Source organism: Silurus meridionalis, chromosome 18, assembly GCF_014805685.1.
Source record: "Silurus meridionalis isolate SWU-2019-XX chromosome 18, ASM1480568v1, whole genome shotgun sequence".
Taxonomy (NCBI): domain Eukaryota; kingdom Metazoa; phylum Chordata; class Actinopteri; order Siluriformes; family Siluridae; genus Silurus; species Silurus meridionalis.
The window spans coordinates 7998620-8014860 of record NC_060901.1 but is presented as its reverse complement, the minus strand read 5'-3'; the positions used below and the strand labels follow the sequence as shown (position 1 = coordinate 8014860).

General features: G+C 39.6%; 1 protein-coding gene across 1 annotated transcript; it reads left to right on the top strand.

Annotated features, from left to right (window-relative positions):
• On the top strand, positions 1-15914 carry braf (B-Raf proto-oncogene, serine/threonine kinase). Its single transcript, XM_046873316.1, has 19 exons — positions 1-476; positions 3088-3189; positions 3484-3747; positions 4704-4807; positions 5051-5153; positions 6303-6451; positions 6613-6732; positions 6831-6990; positions 7069-7108; positions 7747-7883; positions 8006-8123; positions 9511-9595; positions 10223-10399; positions 10492-10538; positions 10764-10882; positions 11255-11386; positions 12120-12254; positions 12942-13095; positions 13185-15914. Exons 1-19 carry the CDS (start codon positions 291-293, stop codon positions 13205-13207), a joined length of 2355 nt encoding a protein of 784 aa, XP_046729272.1. The 5' UTR covers positions 1-290; the 3' UTR covers positions 13208-15914.
• The last annotated feature ends 327 nt before the right edge of the window (positions 15915-16241 follow it).

The following is a 16241-nucleotide window of genomic DNA, read 5'->3' as shown; positions in this document are numbered from 1 at the left end:
TTTCTCATGTATTGAGGTCTTAGTGGATTTTTTTTCTTTTTTTTTTTTAAAGAAGTAAATACTTCTTTAATCTGTAGTGTAATATAAGGGGGGTTGAAGGCCCATGTATAAGGGGTAAAACAGTCCAGTTTTCCAGCGTCACTTCGCTTTTCTTCACACTCTCTCCACCTTCCTCTCTCTCTCTCCTTCGCCTCCTCTCTCTCTCTCTCTCTCTCTCTCTCTCACACACACACACACACACACACACATTTTTTCCCCTCCTCTCCCCACTCGGTGTCTCGTAGTTTAAAATGGCGGCGTTGAGCAACGCCGAGTCTCCACCGGCCGTCTTTAACGGAGAGCCGATGGCGCACGACGCGGAGCGGGAGACGGAGCCGAGCCCGGGACTGGAGGCTCTGGGCGCTGGGTTCGGCTCGGTGTGCACGGCGTGTTCTGCGTCCGCCGATGCCGAGCATCGCCACGACATTCCCGAGGAGGTACGGCAGACAGACAGGCAGGCAGGCAGGCAGGCAGCTTTGAGGAGGGGGAAATCTGCCTGGATGGAGGAGACCTTCAGGAAACACCGGCTCTAATATGGATCGCGGGGGATGCGTTTGCACGGGAGGGGGGCTAGATGATGCACATATATATACATTCACACACAGTCTTTTTCTTTCCCTCTCTCTCTCTCTCTCTCGATACACACACATCATACACAAAATAAGGGTTGACTAAAGTGTCATAGCACACACACGGATCATTGTATATGCGTATAGGTGCATATAGATGTGTGTAAGTACGAGTGCATGTATATGTAGCTGACCAGGTGCCTTCTTATAACCGCTGAGAGGTGCTTCACTAACCAACATGGAAGAACCTTATATATATATATATATATATAAAGGTTCTTCCATGTTGGTTCCTCTGCCCGCTGCAGTTTCCCCACCATGCCCGTGTTTCCTTCAGGGCCTGGCCGTCCTTCACTTGCCTGCTTCTGCGCTTCGTTTTCTCCGCGAACCCACTGCAGTTGTAGCCGAGTTTGCTAGCATCCGTGCTAGCTTTCGAGCTACATCGAAATAGCATCATCCTATTACTGGTTCTTCAGGTTCTTAGCGAGAAAAATCTCTGTCCTGCAGCCTGTCTTCAACATCTACCCTGTGTAATCAGGGCTAGAATGCTACACAGGTTCTGCTCTGTGCAGCTCCACGAACCGTCCATGAAACAGTCTTGCTGGTTTAGGAACAGTTCTAAACATGTTCATGTTGAATTTACACTGTAGCCAATTTCTGGCCTTCATTTGCCATGACGTGTGTGTTTGCTTGCTACATCATTACAGGTGCCCGTGTGTATCAGCTTTGCCATCAGTGTGCTACAGCACACATGCTCCTTGAGCTGTATTATTGCTAGCATTACTGTAGATGTCCACTCTCAAACGTTTAGCAGTTCTGGTATTCATCTCCAGGTTTCTTCACTACTTTCTGTTCGTTTCCATCAGATCCTGGTTCCGTGTTGTGTCTATGGCACAGGGTGACATTGCTAGTGCGCTTACAATGGTGTTTGATAGAAAGCTTCAACCTGGAAACAATGCAGGAACCGATTCCTTTCTCATCCATAAGAAGTCTCTTCTCAATGAGAAATTCAGTGTAGAAGTAGAATGCACATGTTGGAAGCAAAGATCCAGAATGCACTGCAGGTACATTGTAAATCTTCCTGAGAACTGCCTCGGATAGTGATGGACGCCGATGAGTAGTTAATATGAGCATGCGTGTTGAAGTTTTCAAATAACACGTAGAGATGATAAGATGAGAGCGCTGTAAGCTCTAAAGCTCTGCTGCATCACTGTCTTGTAGACATGGGGCAATGGCTTAATTCTGCAATACTACTAATAGAAGGTTGGTCAAACAGCATTGTTGGGAATGTATGAAAAGAAAAAAAAAAAATATATATATATACTTCAAAATATCATTCTCAAATCATTGTTTAAACAAGAACTATGTGCAATATTGCATATGTCAGTGATCTGTGAAAGATAAGTAGAAGTGTAGTATTTTATGGATAATCAAATTAGCTTGTATGGAAGTACATCAGGACTTAATTTCGTCTGCACTGCTGAGCCTAATGGATCACCTGTGTATTTGGTCATACCTTGTTTGTTGCTCAACTTGCATGGCCTGCCGTCACAAGAAAAATGACTTGATTGTCGTAATGCACTATAAGTAAAGCTCACCATTACAGTAGGGTTTAAGATTCACGTAGAAGTAAGTTGACTTGTAATATAGGTGATTTGAAATAAGCCGCCATCTAGACGAATGGTGATCAAGTACTGACTTTAACAGGACAACGGTTAGAATGTGAGATGAAACTGGATTTTAATTAAAAGTATTACATATTAAACAAACAAGGCTGAGTCGAGTCCATTAGTCTCAGCTTTGGCGGAAGTTTTAGACTTCTAAAGCACTGTCATGTTTTAAGTGCTTCCATTGAGCTGATCGTTGGCTTTAACTTGTGGATCATTTTTGGCCTTGCAATTGTTGCCTCAGCATGTAAATAGTCATTTAGTAAATCATTAATAAAAACGCACAATATTTGTCGTTCTTTTACCAGTTAGGTTTCGGTCCCCACCAGTTTTTTGTTCCATAGGCTCCTGAAGTCTCTCAAATATAACTGTTTCTCTATTTTGTCACATTAAGTTGATACATGTTGTTGTTTTCTCAGTTATTTAAGGTTATTGCATTGTATCTAACATCATAGCTGAAGTGTTGTCGGTTAGGTTCTAAATTATGTTTACCAAAAAAGAGTACCATATAATATGAATAATTCAATTAGAGCCTGCCTGTTGTCTCTTGTGACTGACTGGTCCTGCATCGTCTCCACTGCAGAGCTGCTGTTGTCTTGTTATGGTTCCAAGTTTCAGAGCTCAGCTCCCACTTGGCTGGGGATTCTGGAAGTTCTCACAGCATTGTGTTAATCGCCTGGGCTATGTTTCCTCTGTGTAGGGCCCTTGTCAGCTTTTACACCATGATGAAGCATGTGGATTGTTGTTTGGTACAAATAGACTTGACACGAAGCAAGCACAATACTTAGACAACTGGGTTCTCGTATTTGCAGATATGGAACATCAAACAGATGATTAAGCTGACTCAAGAGCACATAGAGGCACTGCTGGACAAGTTTGGTGGTGAACACAACCCTCCATCCATATACCTGGAGGTGAGTTGACGAAATTAAAGAATGTATTGAGAGGGCTTATGTTAAAGCATGGAAGCATTAAACTACATATAGATACTCATTACTCGCAGAGCAGTACACAAGAACCTTTAAACCCAATGATAAGCATATTTCTAACTATATGCCTAGAACATCTTTTTTTTTCAATTTGTAAACTTTAGTAATGCGGAACAGCATCAAATATCTCTGTTCAATGCACTTTGAAACATGATGCATTTTGTACTGTTTGCTTCAAGCTGGAATTGAAGGTGCTAACATGTTTGTTCTTTCTCCCAGGCTTACGAAGAGTACACTAGTAAACTCGATGCATTACAGCAGAGGGAGCAGCAGCTGCTGGAGGCTATTGGGAACGGTACAGACTTCTGTTCCTCTCCCACTTCAGCACCACTGGAAATCAGGTTGGGGGCGGCACCTAGCACTGCTGCAACCCCAAACACCTTGGCGGTGTTGCAGACCCCAACTGACGCAACCCGTGCGAACCCACGTTCACCTCAGAAGCCCATCGTCAGAGTCTTTCTGCCCAATAAACAGAGGACGGTGGTGAGTTTTTAGCTGCTCAGTTGCCAGTTCTGCTAAGTGTCTTTAAAAATGGTTCCATGGAGGATGGAAAGGTATTCACCCTGTTTTATTGACAATACCATGGAACATCTGTAGCTAGGAATTGAGAGCTAAATTGGTTGTTTTCATGGTGGGAGTGATGGCGTACTTTCTAACCAGTCATGGACATCTGTGAGCTCATGTATGCCAAACAGGTAGGGTGGGTAGTGCAGTCCTCAACATACTGGTGGTTTGCTTTGCATGCACGTTGGCGGAGTAACATGTTTACCTCACCCTCGGCTAGTAGTTGTTGTGGGAGAGGGCAGAGTTGTTACTGGGTGGGAAATTATGAAACCAAATTGGGAGGAAAAATCCCCCCAAAATTTGTTTGGGATGTAATGAGGTAGACAAATCAGTGGACCTGGTAACTTGGACAGGCCAGTTTTTTATTTATTTATTTATTTATTTTTATAGTTCTCCCTCAGACAATTGCAAAAAAATTATGTAATTAGATAAATAAAGGATTTCTGTTGACTTTTACAGAACACAAACAGTTTAAGGGCCTTGATCCTATGAGAAGTGGTAGCTCAGTGGTTAATATGTTGGATTTGGATTGGAAGGTCATGGGTTCAAATCTGAGGAACCTCCATCTGCCATTTGTGAGTCTTTGCAATGAATGTAAATGCTACACCAAATTTTTAAAGGTGCGATCTGGTTGACATTTTCCGTAATAAGAATTTGCCTTTTGTTTAACAAGAATCAAAGAATAGGAGCGTTGCGAATTCATTTTCTTCTACCAGATTGTAGAGCGGTGTGAGTCCACAGTCACTGAGTAAATATAGGTGACCTCTTTAATTTGGAGAAGCTTCTCAGCATGACTTTTTTTTGTGGATTAAAGCAGAGACTTGAAAACTGGTCTGAGAAAAGTCCTGATCTTGGGATCTCTCGTGTGTCTTTAGGTTCCAGCACGCTGTGGAATGACTGTAAGGGATTCGTTAAAGAAAGCGCTGATGATGCGAGGTCTGATCCCAGAATGCTGTGCTGTCTACAGGGTTCAGGATGGGTAAAAACACAGACTATCACTACACGCATGCAAGATGTGTGTGTGTATATATACAGTATACGATAGAATAATCATAGAAAGAAAAAGAAAAATCACTAAAGACACATACAGTACATAGATGCTTATGTATGTATGTCTTCTTTAGTGTTTATTTTATTATTATTATTTTTAACACTGTACATTAATACTAAAAACATCCATTGTGATGAGGAGATACCCATAACTGTTTCTTTTCTTCATCAGAGAGAAGAAACCCATTGGCTGGGATACAGACATTTCTTGGTTAACTGGGGAGGAGCTTCATGTTGAGGTTTTAGAGAATGTTCCTCTGACAACTCATAATTTTGTGAGTATCATTAAATTTGTTTCAATTAAGTTAAGTTTTGCAGATGTTTTAAAATGTGTAATCTAATGGTTACATTAGCTGAATATAATTATCTTCAATGTTAAGAGTATGAATGTCACTGGAAATCCTAGTTGTGATGGGCCTAAATTATTTGGCCAGGTACAGTAATCCCCCGTTTATCGCCATGGTTACGTTCCAAAACCGGCCACGATAAAGGAAGAAACTAGATGAATGGACGCCACCCCAAGAATGCTTTTTATGTATATAGTACTGTACTGTATTAACATTTTATATTTTTATTAATTAATTGCATTTTTCCACATAAAACTTCATAAAAACATTTCCTTGATCTATTGTGCTATCGGCAAGAGAACGGGAAAATCAGCCAAACAGATTGGTTATGTGGCAAATGCAATTCAGGAATAAACCAAAGTGTGCAAGATTCAAACCACGGTTTGCACAATGAGCTAATAATTTTTTGTAATGAAAATAATTACAATTGATTATTTAATTCATTCTAAAAAAAATCCGAATACTTAAGGGAACCCCAAATTAATGAACATATTCAGGAAAAAAGTCTAATCTATCATTAGATTAGACTGGCTCAAGTTTTTTAAGCATGAGCCACTATGGTTTCTGTAGCATATCTTCTGTTGTGGTTTATTTAAACTTTCATTTATGCAAATTATATAGCTAACTGCAACTCTGTCTACCAGAGGGTCAGAATCAATTTGTCAGAAGGGAAAAAGGAGCATGTTTTATCTGTTAGAACTTCATGTGACTGGCCAAAAGTTCTTACATGGAGCATCACACCAAACCAAAACATAAACACTTTGTCTTATTTATATCCTTAACCCTAATGGTTCAACATTCAAAGGTAACTTTGTCCCCAATTCAGCTTATTGTTTGCTTATCTGGACCTTTGAATGTAAGAAATTGCAGCTGAGTAGATGTTGAATTTAAAGCATTAAAAGATCCTGCTTTATCTGCCACACATGTTTTCCCCAGATGGATATAGCAGAGCTTCTCCTATAGCTTTATCTGTAATGTTAGTATGGGTTAGTATACGTGAGATCTCATTGATGAAGGTTTGGCAGCTGTTTTCGAAAGATTGTCCCCTGAGTCTTTACTTTATGCTGCTCCTGGCAGGTGAGAAAGACCTTCTTCACACTGGCCTTCTGCGATTTCTGCCGGAAGCTGCTTTTCCAGGGCTTCCGCTGCCAGACATGTGGCTACAAATTCCACCAGCGCTGCAGCACTGAGGTGCCGCTCATGTGCGTCAACTACGACCAGCTGGAGTGAGTGCTCACGGAAAATGGGCACGAAGTGGGATTGAAGTTTGTCTGCCTCTAACTGCAGGCTGAATAGTTCAAAAAGAGACTATTGGATTATATTCACTGTACTGTGTGTAGAGTTGTTGCAGTGTTTGTCTAACAGGTTTTATTTCCCATTCCTCTAGTTTATTATTGACATCCAAGTTTCTGGTTCACCACCCAATCACACAGGAGGAGGTGTCATCAGAGGGCACCACCCCTGTGTCAGAGGTGTGTCCATCTATCCCTCCATCTGACTCCATTGGGTAAGACCAGTCATTCTGCGTTAGGTATGACAATAATCCGCTATCATATATTTTTTTACAGTCACACTAATTACACACATTGTGTCCCATACCTCAAGGTCCCTGTGCCATCCCACCGTGTCCCCGTCCAAATCCATTCCCATTCCGCAAAGTTTCCGGCCAGGGGAGGAAGACCACCGCAATCAGTTTGGCCAGAGAGACCGCTCTTCCTCAGCCCCCAACGTCCATATCAACACAATCGAGCCAGTCAACATTGATGTTAGTAAACACAGTGTTTATTTATTTTTTATCTTCTGATTAATGAGATTATATGCTAATTTCCAATTTTTGTTTTAGGACTTGATTCGTGATCAAGGTTTACAGAGGTCTGACGGAGGTATAAGTTTCACAACACACACAATACTGCACCCTTGCTTCAGCTAGTTGAACCAGGAACACACAAGGAACACCTTAATTTCTTATTAGTTAGTTAGAGAATAAAGCATGGTCTCTGAGGGCAGTGATTCTGTATGTGTCTCTGAAGCATACGAGATCATATTCACCTCTTATATCAAAATATAATTAAAATGTGAACAGTTTATATTTGAGTACAGTATTTACCACTCATGTGAGTTCCAAAGCTCTAATAGAAGTCATGGTTTAAAATAGGATTATTACATTCTATTTTCATTCCCAAAGGGTGGTGTGACTCAGGGTTTTAATTTTAACCCTCATTATTAGAGACACATCTAATTGGCATCCAATGGCTAGAATGAAAACCACACCGCTCTAGATTGGATAAGATTGGATACTTCTAGCTTAGACAGCAGTCAGTCCTAGAGTAATGTGCAGTGTATAGTTTTTATGCAACCTGTTTTTTCATAGTTTTGCTCAATAAGCTTTTTAGCTACTGTAACCCCATTAACTCTACATTAACTGTACTTCACACACATTTCCATGCATGTCTGATGCTCTTATGCTATCAGGCTTCCTTCCAATCTTTGTTTGTCTTGTATTAACATAACCACATTTCAGGCTCCACTACTGGACTCTCGGCCACGCCCCCCGCTTCCCTACCTGGTTCCCTGACCAATGTGAAGATGCCACAGAAGTCGCCGTGCCAACAGCGGGAGCGCAAGTCGTCATCCTCATCCGAGGATCGCAATAAAATGGTAATTAGATATTGCGAGAGTTGTGTATTTCTGATCCCGAATGCAACTTTTACCTTACTTTTTTTATGCAATAAAGTCTGTATTTTGTAATAGTTTTCTTGAATTTTTGTAATGTGCGGTAGAAAACTTTGGGCCGACGGGACTCCAGTGATGACTGGGAGATTCCAGAAGGTCAGATTACTCTGGGCCAGCGGATAGGATCTGGCTCGTTTGGAACTGTCTACAAGGGAAAGTGGCATGGTATGTGGGGTTCTGGATTTGAGTCATATTTGCACAAACACACACATGATTGATTAAACGATGGTACAGTGGAAGAGTAGGCAGTGAGAGGGTCCTCGGTTCAACTCTCAGGTTACTGTCTTTGAGTTTCAGATCTTCTTTTGTGCAAAGATCAGTGTTGTCCCACGTCTTAAAAACAAAAAAGCGTATTCTACTAATTAATCGGATAATTATTACTGTTTCTTCATTAAAGAGCAATACTAAATATACAAGAGAAAATAAGACGGATCTTTTAACATAAACAAGCAATTTGTTTCCTTTTTTAGAAAAATGTACATTTGCTGAAATTGCAGAAAGAATATCTGTGAAAACCAAACCAATTTAGTGCATTTAATTGCCATATTACATCAAAATACAAATATATAGATCATAATTGAGGAATATAAAATAAAATTTTAGATTACTATAAAAAAAAAAAAAGTAAGCACCCTGTACTGTGTTTTCTTTGTTTTAGTTTGAAATGATCCCAAACGTTGTCTCTCTTTTTTTTTTTTTTTTTTTTTTTGGCCTTAATTCCGACTTTTTTTCTCGTAATTCTAACTGTGTTTCTCGTAATTCCAACTTTTATTTCTAGTAAACATCCGACATTTCTGGTGCATCCACCATGTAACCATGTTGTGGGCCTGGTGTTTGAAGCTGTTGGTGTATAAACGAGGCTCCTCTGCTTTATCTGTCTTGTTCCGTCTCCTCCAGAGCTGATTGTTAGACGGAGTTCTGTCCAGGGATCGGAGGCTTAGTCTGATACCATGTGATTCTATTGATTGTAGCCCATTTCATTTTAAATGTGTAAAGCTTTCTGCCACTACAGAGGGGGTGACGCTGCCAGATTGGGCGGAAATTAGAGAAAAAAGTCGGAATCATTTAAAGTTTTGTTTTGTGTGGCGAAACGGGCTTCTAAATTAATCTTCTCCTCGCCCCTCGCTGTTTTCTCCTCTTTCCTCCATTTTTTTTAAATTCCGCAACGTCTTCTGTTTTGCCTGTCCAGAGCCCTCCAGAGTTTAGCGGGTGGTGCGTCAGTAATAAGGGTCAGCGGGGAAACACTGTGCTTTGTTTGTAGTTAAATGGACAAATCGAGGCAAATTATTTGTATTGGATTTTTTTTTGTATTCGAATTATTCAAGGAATCATTTCAGCCCTATTTTTAATTTACAACAATGGTGTCAACAATCAGTCAAAATCAGAGCCTCTTTACATAAACTCCTAGACAATTTCTTCTAAAGCTTTTGTGGCTTATACACATGCATTCAAATATACCTGGAATATATATCTAAAAAAATTTTTTAGGATGTTACATTTTTGCCATTTTTTTTTTAGTTTTTCTAATCTTTTTTTTTTTTTTCCTCTTCAGGTGACGTGGCAGTCAAGATGTTGAATGTCACTGCTCCAACTCCTCAACAACTGCAGGCTTTTAAGAATGAAGTAGGGGTCCTCAGGTAAGACTGGTCTACTCTTATGCTATATTAGTGCGCTCTCTTTAACTTTTTCTCCCTCCAAGGTAATATTCATGCACTCAACAGAGCAGGTGAGGGTTATGGGTCTTGCTCACAGATCCAGCAGTGCCTGTACTTTCAGTCCAAATATTTTCTAATCTAGTTCTGGAGCTTTAACACTAAGCTGTCACTTTTCTTAGCATATTATTAGAGCTGGAACTGGCAAAGATCTTAAGCAGGAATATATGAGAGGGCTTTATTTGCATTCAAAAGATAACATGGTGTAGAATTTAGATCAAAAACAAAATAACCTTTAAAACATTGTTTATTAGTGAGTACAGTTTTGAGGATAAGTAGTGTAGTTTATATTAATTGCTATGAAATTTGCATTTGTGAGAGGTGATAATAATATTTATTATTTGATTTAAGAGTGATTTACAGAGAAGCTAATAGTTAATACATCATGTTTTACACACTCCTTCGAGACTTTCACCATTTGTCACAACATTAACCTGATAACCAATAACTAGCTTTTTACAAAATGCATATTTAATATTAATGAAAGTGTCAGAAAGCAAACAATTCTGCAGCATAGTGATGTTTTGTTTTGTGGTTGCGTATATCTTTCAGGAAAACTCGCCACGTCAACATTCTGCTCTTCATGGGCTACACCACCAAGCCACAGCTGGCCATCGTGACACAGTGGTGTGAAGGCTCAAGCCTCTATCACCACTTACACATTATAGAGACCAAGTTTGAGATGATCAAACTAATCGACATTGCTCGCCAGACAGCCCAGGGGATGGAGTGAGTTTTTGGAATGGGTTGAGTTTGCTAAAAGCTAAGATATAGTGGGATCATTGACATAAGTGTAACTGTTTTTGTTTTTTTTCCTCCAGCTATCTACATGCTAAGTCTATCATTCACAGAGACCTGAAGAGCAACAGTATCCCTTCTTTGCAACAGGCCATAAACATATTCCATAGCACTGTGTATTTTTAAATTCTGATTGATCAGAAGATGCTGACCTTAATAGTAAGAAGAATAAAATACTATAGGGATAAAATGCTGTATGTATATATTAGCTTTAATTTGCATGATTACTAAGGTTAGCGTGAAGCCATCTCTGTTTCACAATTTGTGTACATGCACTTTAACTTCATGTGAAAAGATATCTTCTTGCATGATGATCTGACGGTTAAGATCGGGGATTTCGGTCTGGCTACAGTGAAGTCACGCTGGAGTGGATCACACCAGTTTGAGCAGCTGTCAGGCTCAATCCTGTGGATGGTAAGTGTTTTTCTTTCTGTACTGATGCCATGCCTCCTGTATTAAGACCGATAGGCTCAGATGCCACACCTCATATTAAGACTGGCTGGCACAAAAGCCATGCCTCCTTTTTTAAGAATGTCTGGAGGTAAAGAGGCTACATCTTTATCATTTATTGATGATTTTATATGTGAATAAAATAACTGCGACATCTATAAATGGTGGAATAATGTAACACAGTCATGTTTTTTTAATAGCATTTAATATTTCTTTTTGTTAAGAGTTTCTCATTGTCTCAATATTAAGTCTTATTTTAAATTGGTGAAGACACCAGTGTTTCAGTGAGGCATAAAGAAGTTATGCAGAGGTGCTGATGAAGTTATTCTGTGACAGGCCCCTGAAGTTATACGGCTACAGGATAAGAACCCGTACAGCTTTCAGTCAGATGTCTACGCTTTCGGTATCGTCCTGTATGAGCTCATGTCTGGGGCGTTGCCGTACTCCAACATCAACAACAGAGACCAGGTATGTGAGTTTATACTAAAGATTAAGGATGTGCATTTCCATAACTGAGGCGATTTGCAGCTCGATGCATAACCAACGATATACGATACGTTAAAGATACATATGAAGCAGCTACTGATATGATTCACCCCTATTATGCAAAAAATGATTCATTGTCTGAACCAAAGAAACTATCTGTACCATATTGAATCGCAGAGAGCAAATCATACATTTACTGACGTACTTTCTGACTTCCAACACATGGCTCTTTCACAAAAAGGCCTTTGTAGTGCAAAAAAAGAGAGGAAAAAATGTTGTTAAATAAAGATGTTTTTTCATGTTCTGTTTTCAGAAACATGCAGCTCTACCTCTACCATGTTAATCTGTATTCCATGTGACATTCAGGACACGCCTCGGTCTCCATTTCGTTGCGATACGTCATATTCACGTAGCAGCAGTGGTGCTGAGAGAACGCTTTTGAGAAACAGTTTAGCGAGGAGAAACCAATCTACATATAAAATATTGGCAAATTATTGGTCAATTTCTAAACAACAAAAGTATAGCGCATCTGCTAATAAATTATATATTAATGAGTTTTTACTGATGCAAATATATTAAAAATGTCAACTTTCGATGCACTTTTTTTAAAACGATGCATGACCCGATGCAAATTGGTGAATCTTACCATCCCTATTAAACATGCGTGTCTTTCTGAAACGACGACTCTTGCTTTTTAACGTTTTTCCTGCTGTAGATCATATTCATGGTGGGCCGAGGTTACCTCTCCCCTGACCTGAGCAAAGTGCGCAGCAACTGTCCCAAAGCCATGAAGAGACTCATGGCTGACTGCTTGAAGAAGAAAAGAGAGGAGCGACCTCTATTCCCTCAGGTAAATTTGTTGCAGCGAGTTTCTTTATTTTTGTTTAGCAAATTAGATGAGACTCTGAAGGAGCTTGTTCTGGGGAATGGCGGCTCTTTAACGACAAGTTCAGGAGAAATGCATATCTGCACAGGTTAACTCTGATTCTGTTGTTCTGAACCAAAATTTCAGGTAATAATTTACTCCTATTATAGTAGAACAAGTTCAATTGAAGTCAATGGCAGGAAGGTCATCACATCAGTTCATTGGCTGCATTTTCAGCGATTACCACAAGATGGCAGCAGAGTGCATCAGATCACGAAATTATGGACACTTCCAAATTGATGTTTTCGATATTCTTCTGATCAATTAATCCGTGAAGATCTTACTTGAACCGAATAATTTCCAATAGTTCCCTTTAAAACTAATATACGTTGACTTATTTCGCTGTATTTTCATGCCATCCAAAATGTCTTCATATCACTAAAACTACCCAGTGGAGTCACAATCTGACTTTTTTTAAACATCTCTAATTTTTGTAGCAGAAGTTTGTGGTATATGAGGAATTCAATACTTCAGGGCCTGATATTGGGCTCCACCTTTCTCAATAATTCTAACTTTCTGTTACAGAACACAAATGCATTTAAGTGCTTATTTAAAGTATATTGTAGAATAGCACAGTAGATATATTCTGATTCTGTCCTGATTTCCTCCAAGATCCTAGCCTCTATTGAGCTGCTGGCACGTTCACTACCCAAAATCCACCGCAGCGCCTCAGAACCGTCCCTCAACCGCGCTGGCTTTCAGACAGAAGACTTCAGTCTGTATGCCTGCGCGTCGCCAAAAACACCTATTCAGGCAGGAGGCTATGGTAAGCGTGCACACACACACAAAAACAGACTGCTGTAAGGTTTGCTCAGTAATATCTTAACTTTATCTTTGTTTGTTTTTTTCTTTAAGGGGAGTTTTCAGCATTTAAGTAGTGCTCTCGACTCAAACACTCATCCCTGGTCACTTTTTCCAGACGTCTTGTGTTCTACAGTGGGGTTCATCCTTTAAAAAAAAAACGAAAAAAAAAACAAGCAAAAACACCTAGTTTCAAAGAATGTGCTGGTCTTTTTTTTTTTTTTTTTTTCTCTTTATCCAAAAAGCAATGATATTGATGGAATTCCTATTTAAAAAAAAACAACAAAAACTTTCAGCATTGCGCCTGGAAAAATGACCACAACCCAAAACCAGGAGTGTTTGTATTCTACGGAAAAAAATGGAGGACGACCACCGGATCTATGAAGAGAACGAATGAAGGAAAGGCTTACAATTAATGAAGGGACCTTGATGATGCCCCGCCCACTCTTCCCATTGTTACAATTTAGCGCTGGCGAATCAGAGCACAGGACCAACATTTAGACAGGTGGTGTGATTGTGGAGAATAGCGTGCCCTGCCCTGCTATGCCCCGCCCTGCCCTGCCCTGCCCCGCCCTGCCCTGCCCTGCCCTGCCCCGCCCACTTCATTGCTCATTTGAGTGGTGTGATTAAAGGTTCAGGTTAAAACCAGGAGACTTGAATGTCATTTAGAGACTTTTTTTTTTTTTTCTGCTTTTTACTGACTGTGTAACATTTCTGTTGGCCGGAGCTGGCAACTTTTTTTCTTTATCAATGTTTTCTTTAAGTTTCTTCTTTTGCTTTTCAGGAACATGCACAGCGCACATTCAGCACATTTCTTAACTTAAATTATCAAAACGCCTGACTCTTTTCTGAGTTATTCAATGAAGAGAAGCTTATATTCTAGGAAGGGTTACTGTGCTTATTTTCAGTTAGAACTGATTTCTCTTTGTTTTTCCTCCATGTTCATACTCTGTTAGTGTGAACTGAAGCTCATTATCACACAACTGCACCTGAAACATTGTGTTCGTATTTTTTGTTTAGTTTTTTAAAGATAAACCTTCAGTGCCATTTTTCCATCAATTAAACAAGCTGCTTATTTGTGGGGTTTTTTTTTTTTTTTTGGTGAATTAAGGGGCGTGTTGGGAGCAAAAAAAAAAAAAGGACTGTTGATTCAGGATCAGGTTATGAATAGCAGGTGCTGATTCTCGATCAGCATGTTTAGCTGCACACTGTAGATCTTTTGCGTCGTGTCTGAAGCATACGTCTACTCTGCTGCTACACTCACTGTGAGGTGGTCGTGTAAAATGTTGCACTCGCAGATCGTCCCCAGGCAAATTCTAAGCTTCATCTCTTTTCTTCCCTGGCTTCGATTTCAGACGGCAATGGAGGCAGGCCATCCTTGGAGAGCAAACGTTTGAAGTTTGATACGTCTTCATTCCGGCGTGTTTGTTATTAAAGTGGTTGTGTTTTTTGTTTTGTTCGTTTCCATGGACAGGCAGGCCTGCGAAAAACTAGATTTATTTATGTAGTTTTAATTTTATTGTGTGTGTGTGTGTGTGTGTGTGTGTGTGTGTGTGTCGGGAGTGCGTTTCCTCTTCACCTGTTGGAGAGCGTTCTTTTTAAGTGTTTGTGTAAATGGATGATAAGCTGTGTGTCCTTTGCACTTTTCTAAAGCAGATTGATGCAAACAAGCAATTTGCCTTTCTATGGAGGGAACATTTTGTCCATCCATAGAGTGTTTAAAGCAAGAAAAAAGTCACAAACGAAACAGGATTTAAAAGTCGCTACACATTAGGAGAGATGAAATTTGGCCCAAGAGTAAAAGGTAAATAGAAAAATTGTGATGGTGCTGATTAAAGCTTTTGGTTGGTTATTTCTGATATGAGATTTAAAGATCGTAGCTCTTTCTGCACTTGTGTTACCCGAGACTTCACCTTTTCTCAGTGTCTCAGTTAAAAGGTGCAGATTCATTTAATGGTCCTCATAAAGATTGATTGAAGTCTACTGATTCTTCTGATTGTGATTCTTGCACTCTGTTACATAGTAACGTACAAGGACGTGTACCTAACGGCCTGTTTTGGTTTTGAAGGATCTGATTCTCTCTCGTTCTGTAAAATCATTAGGCAGAAAGCATCTACAGGGATTCTGTTGGATAGGACCTGCTTGTTGCCCTGATACATTTTGAGAAATTTAAACAGACTCATTCTTGCCCACATCACCAAGCACTGTCGACCTTCATTTCAGTGTACACAACGTGGCAAGTTTTTATCGCGCTGTATTTATTTTCAAAAGTTTCATGTTTTATATGAGAATGTTACTAAACAGGTATTTCTTTCACATGATTGCGCTCTGATCATGACACACTTTTTTCCTGTTAAGGGCCTAAAAAAAACACATTTCAACCTCTCTATATCCTGGTTAGTTTTTTTTAGTTCGACTCCTATGTATCTCCTTTCTCTTCCTTTGCCTTGCCTGCACCTTACAGCCCTAGTGTAAATGAATTCAACCCGAGAACCATCCTAGAAGATTTGGGAGACTCTTTTCACTTGTAAATAGCTGTACAAAGAAAATACTGTCTGTTTGCTAGGAGGCATGGAGTTAAAACAAAACAACGAAACGAGTTATACAATGTTTCCAATGAAGACATAACGGTTAAGAAAAAGATTTTGATAGATGAAACTCTTTAAAAAATAAAAAAAATCTGTGTACAAATATTTGACTGTATAATATAAAAGGAGAAAGAGCTTAATGTATTTGTTGTGAATATGAAAAACTGATATATTAAAGACGTGCATGAAAACCTGGGATTTGTCTTTTTTTTTTTATTTTAGCACTTATTTTTAAGTGAAATTATGCAGATGGTAAAAACAGCAGAGTAGTACCAAACAGGATGAGATCATTTATTCACTCTTACTACTTATACTGTTAGGTATTTGTTATAAAGCAGACTGTAGCAAGTCCCTGGATTTTCTTTATATAGAGCATATGTAAAATGCAGATGGTGGGAGCTCAGTGGGAGGTAGTAACTCGGGGGTTTAGACATTGGACTCGATTTGGAAGGTCATGAGTTCAAACCCCAAGCTGCTACTGCTAGGCCCTTGAGCAAGAGCCCTTAACCCCTAAACTGCTCTG

Bases quoted from the DNA above. Each gene is read 5' to 3' on its own strand.
- braf (XM_046873316.1), top strand. From the start codon at position 291: ATGGCGGCGTTGAGCAACGCCGAGTCTCCACCGGCCGTCTTTAACGGA. The intron at 3,190-3,483 runs GTGAGTTGACGA...TCTTTCTCCCAG, and splicing joins CTCCATCCATATACCTGGAG to GCTTACGAAGAGTACACTAG. The intron at 3,748-4,703 runs GTGAGTTTTTAG...GTGTGTCTTTAG, and splicing joins CCAATAAACAGAGGACGGTG to GTTCCAGCACGCTGTGGAAT.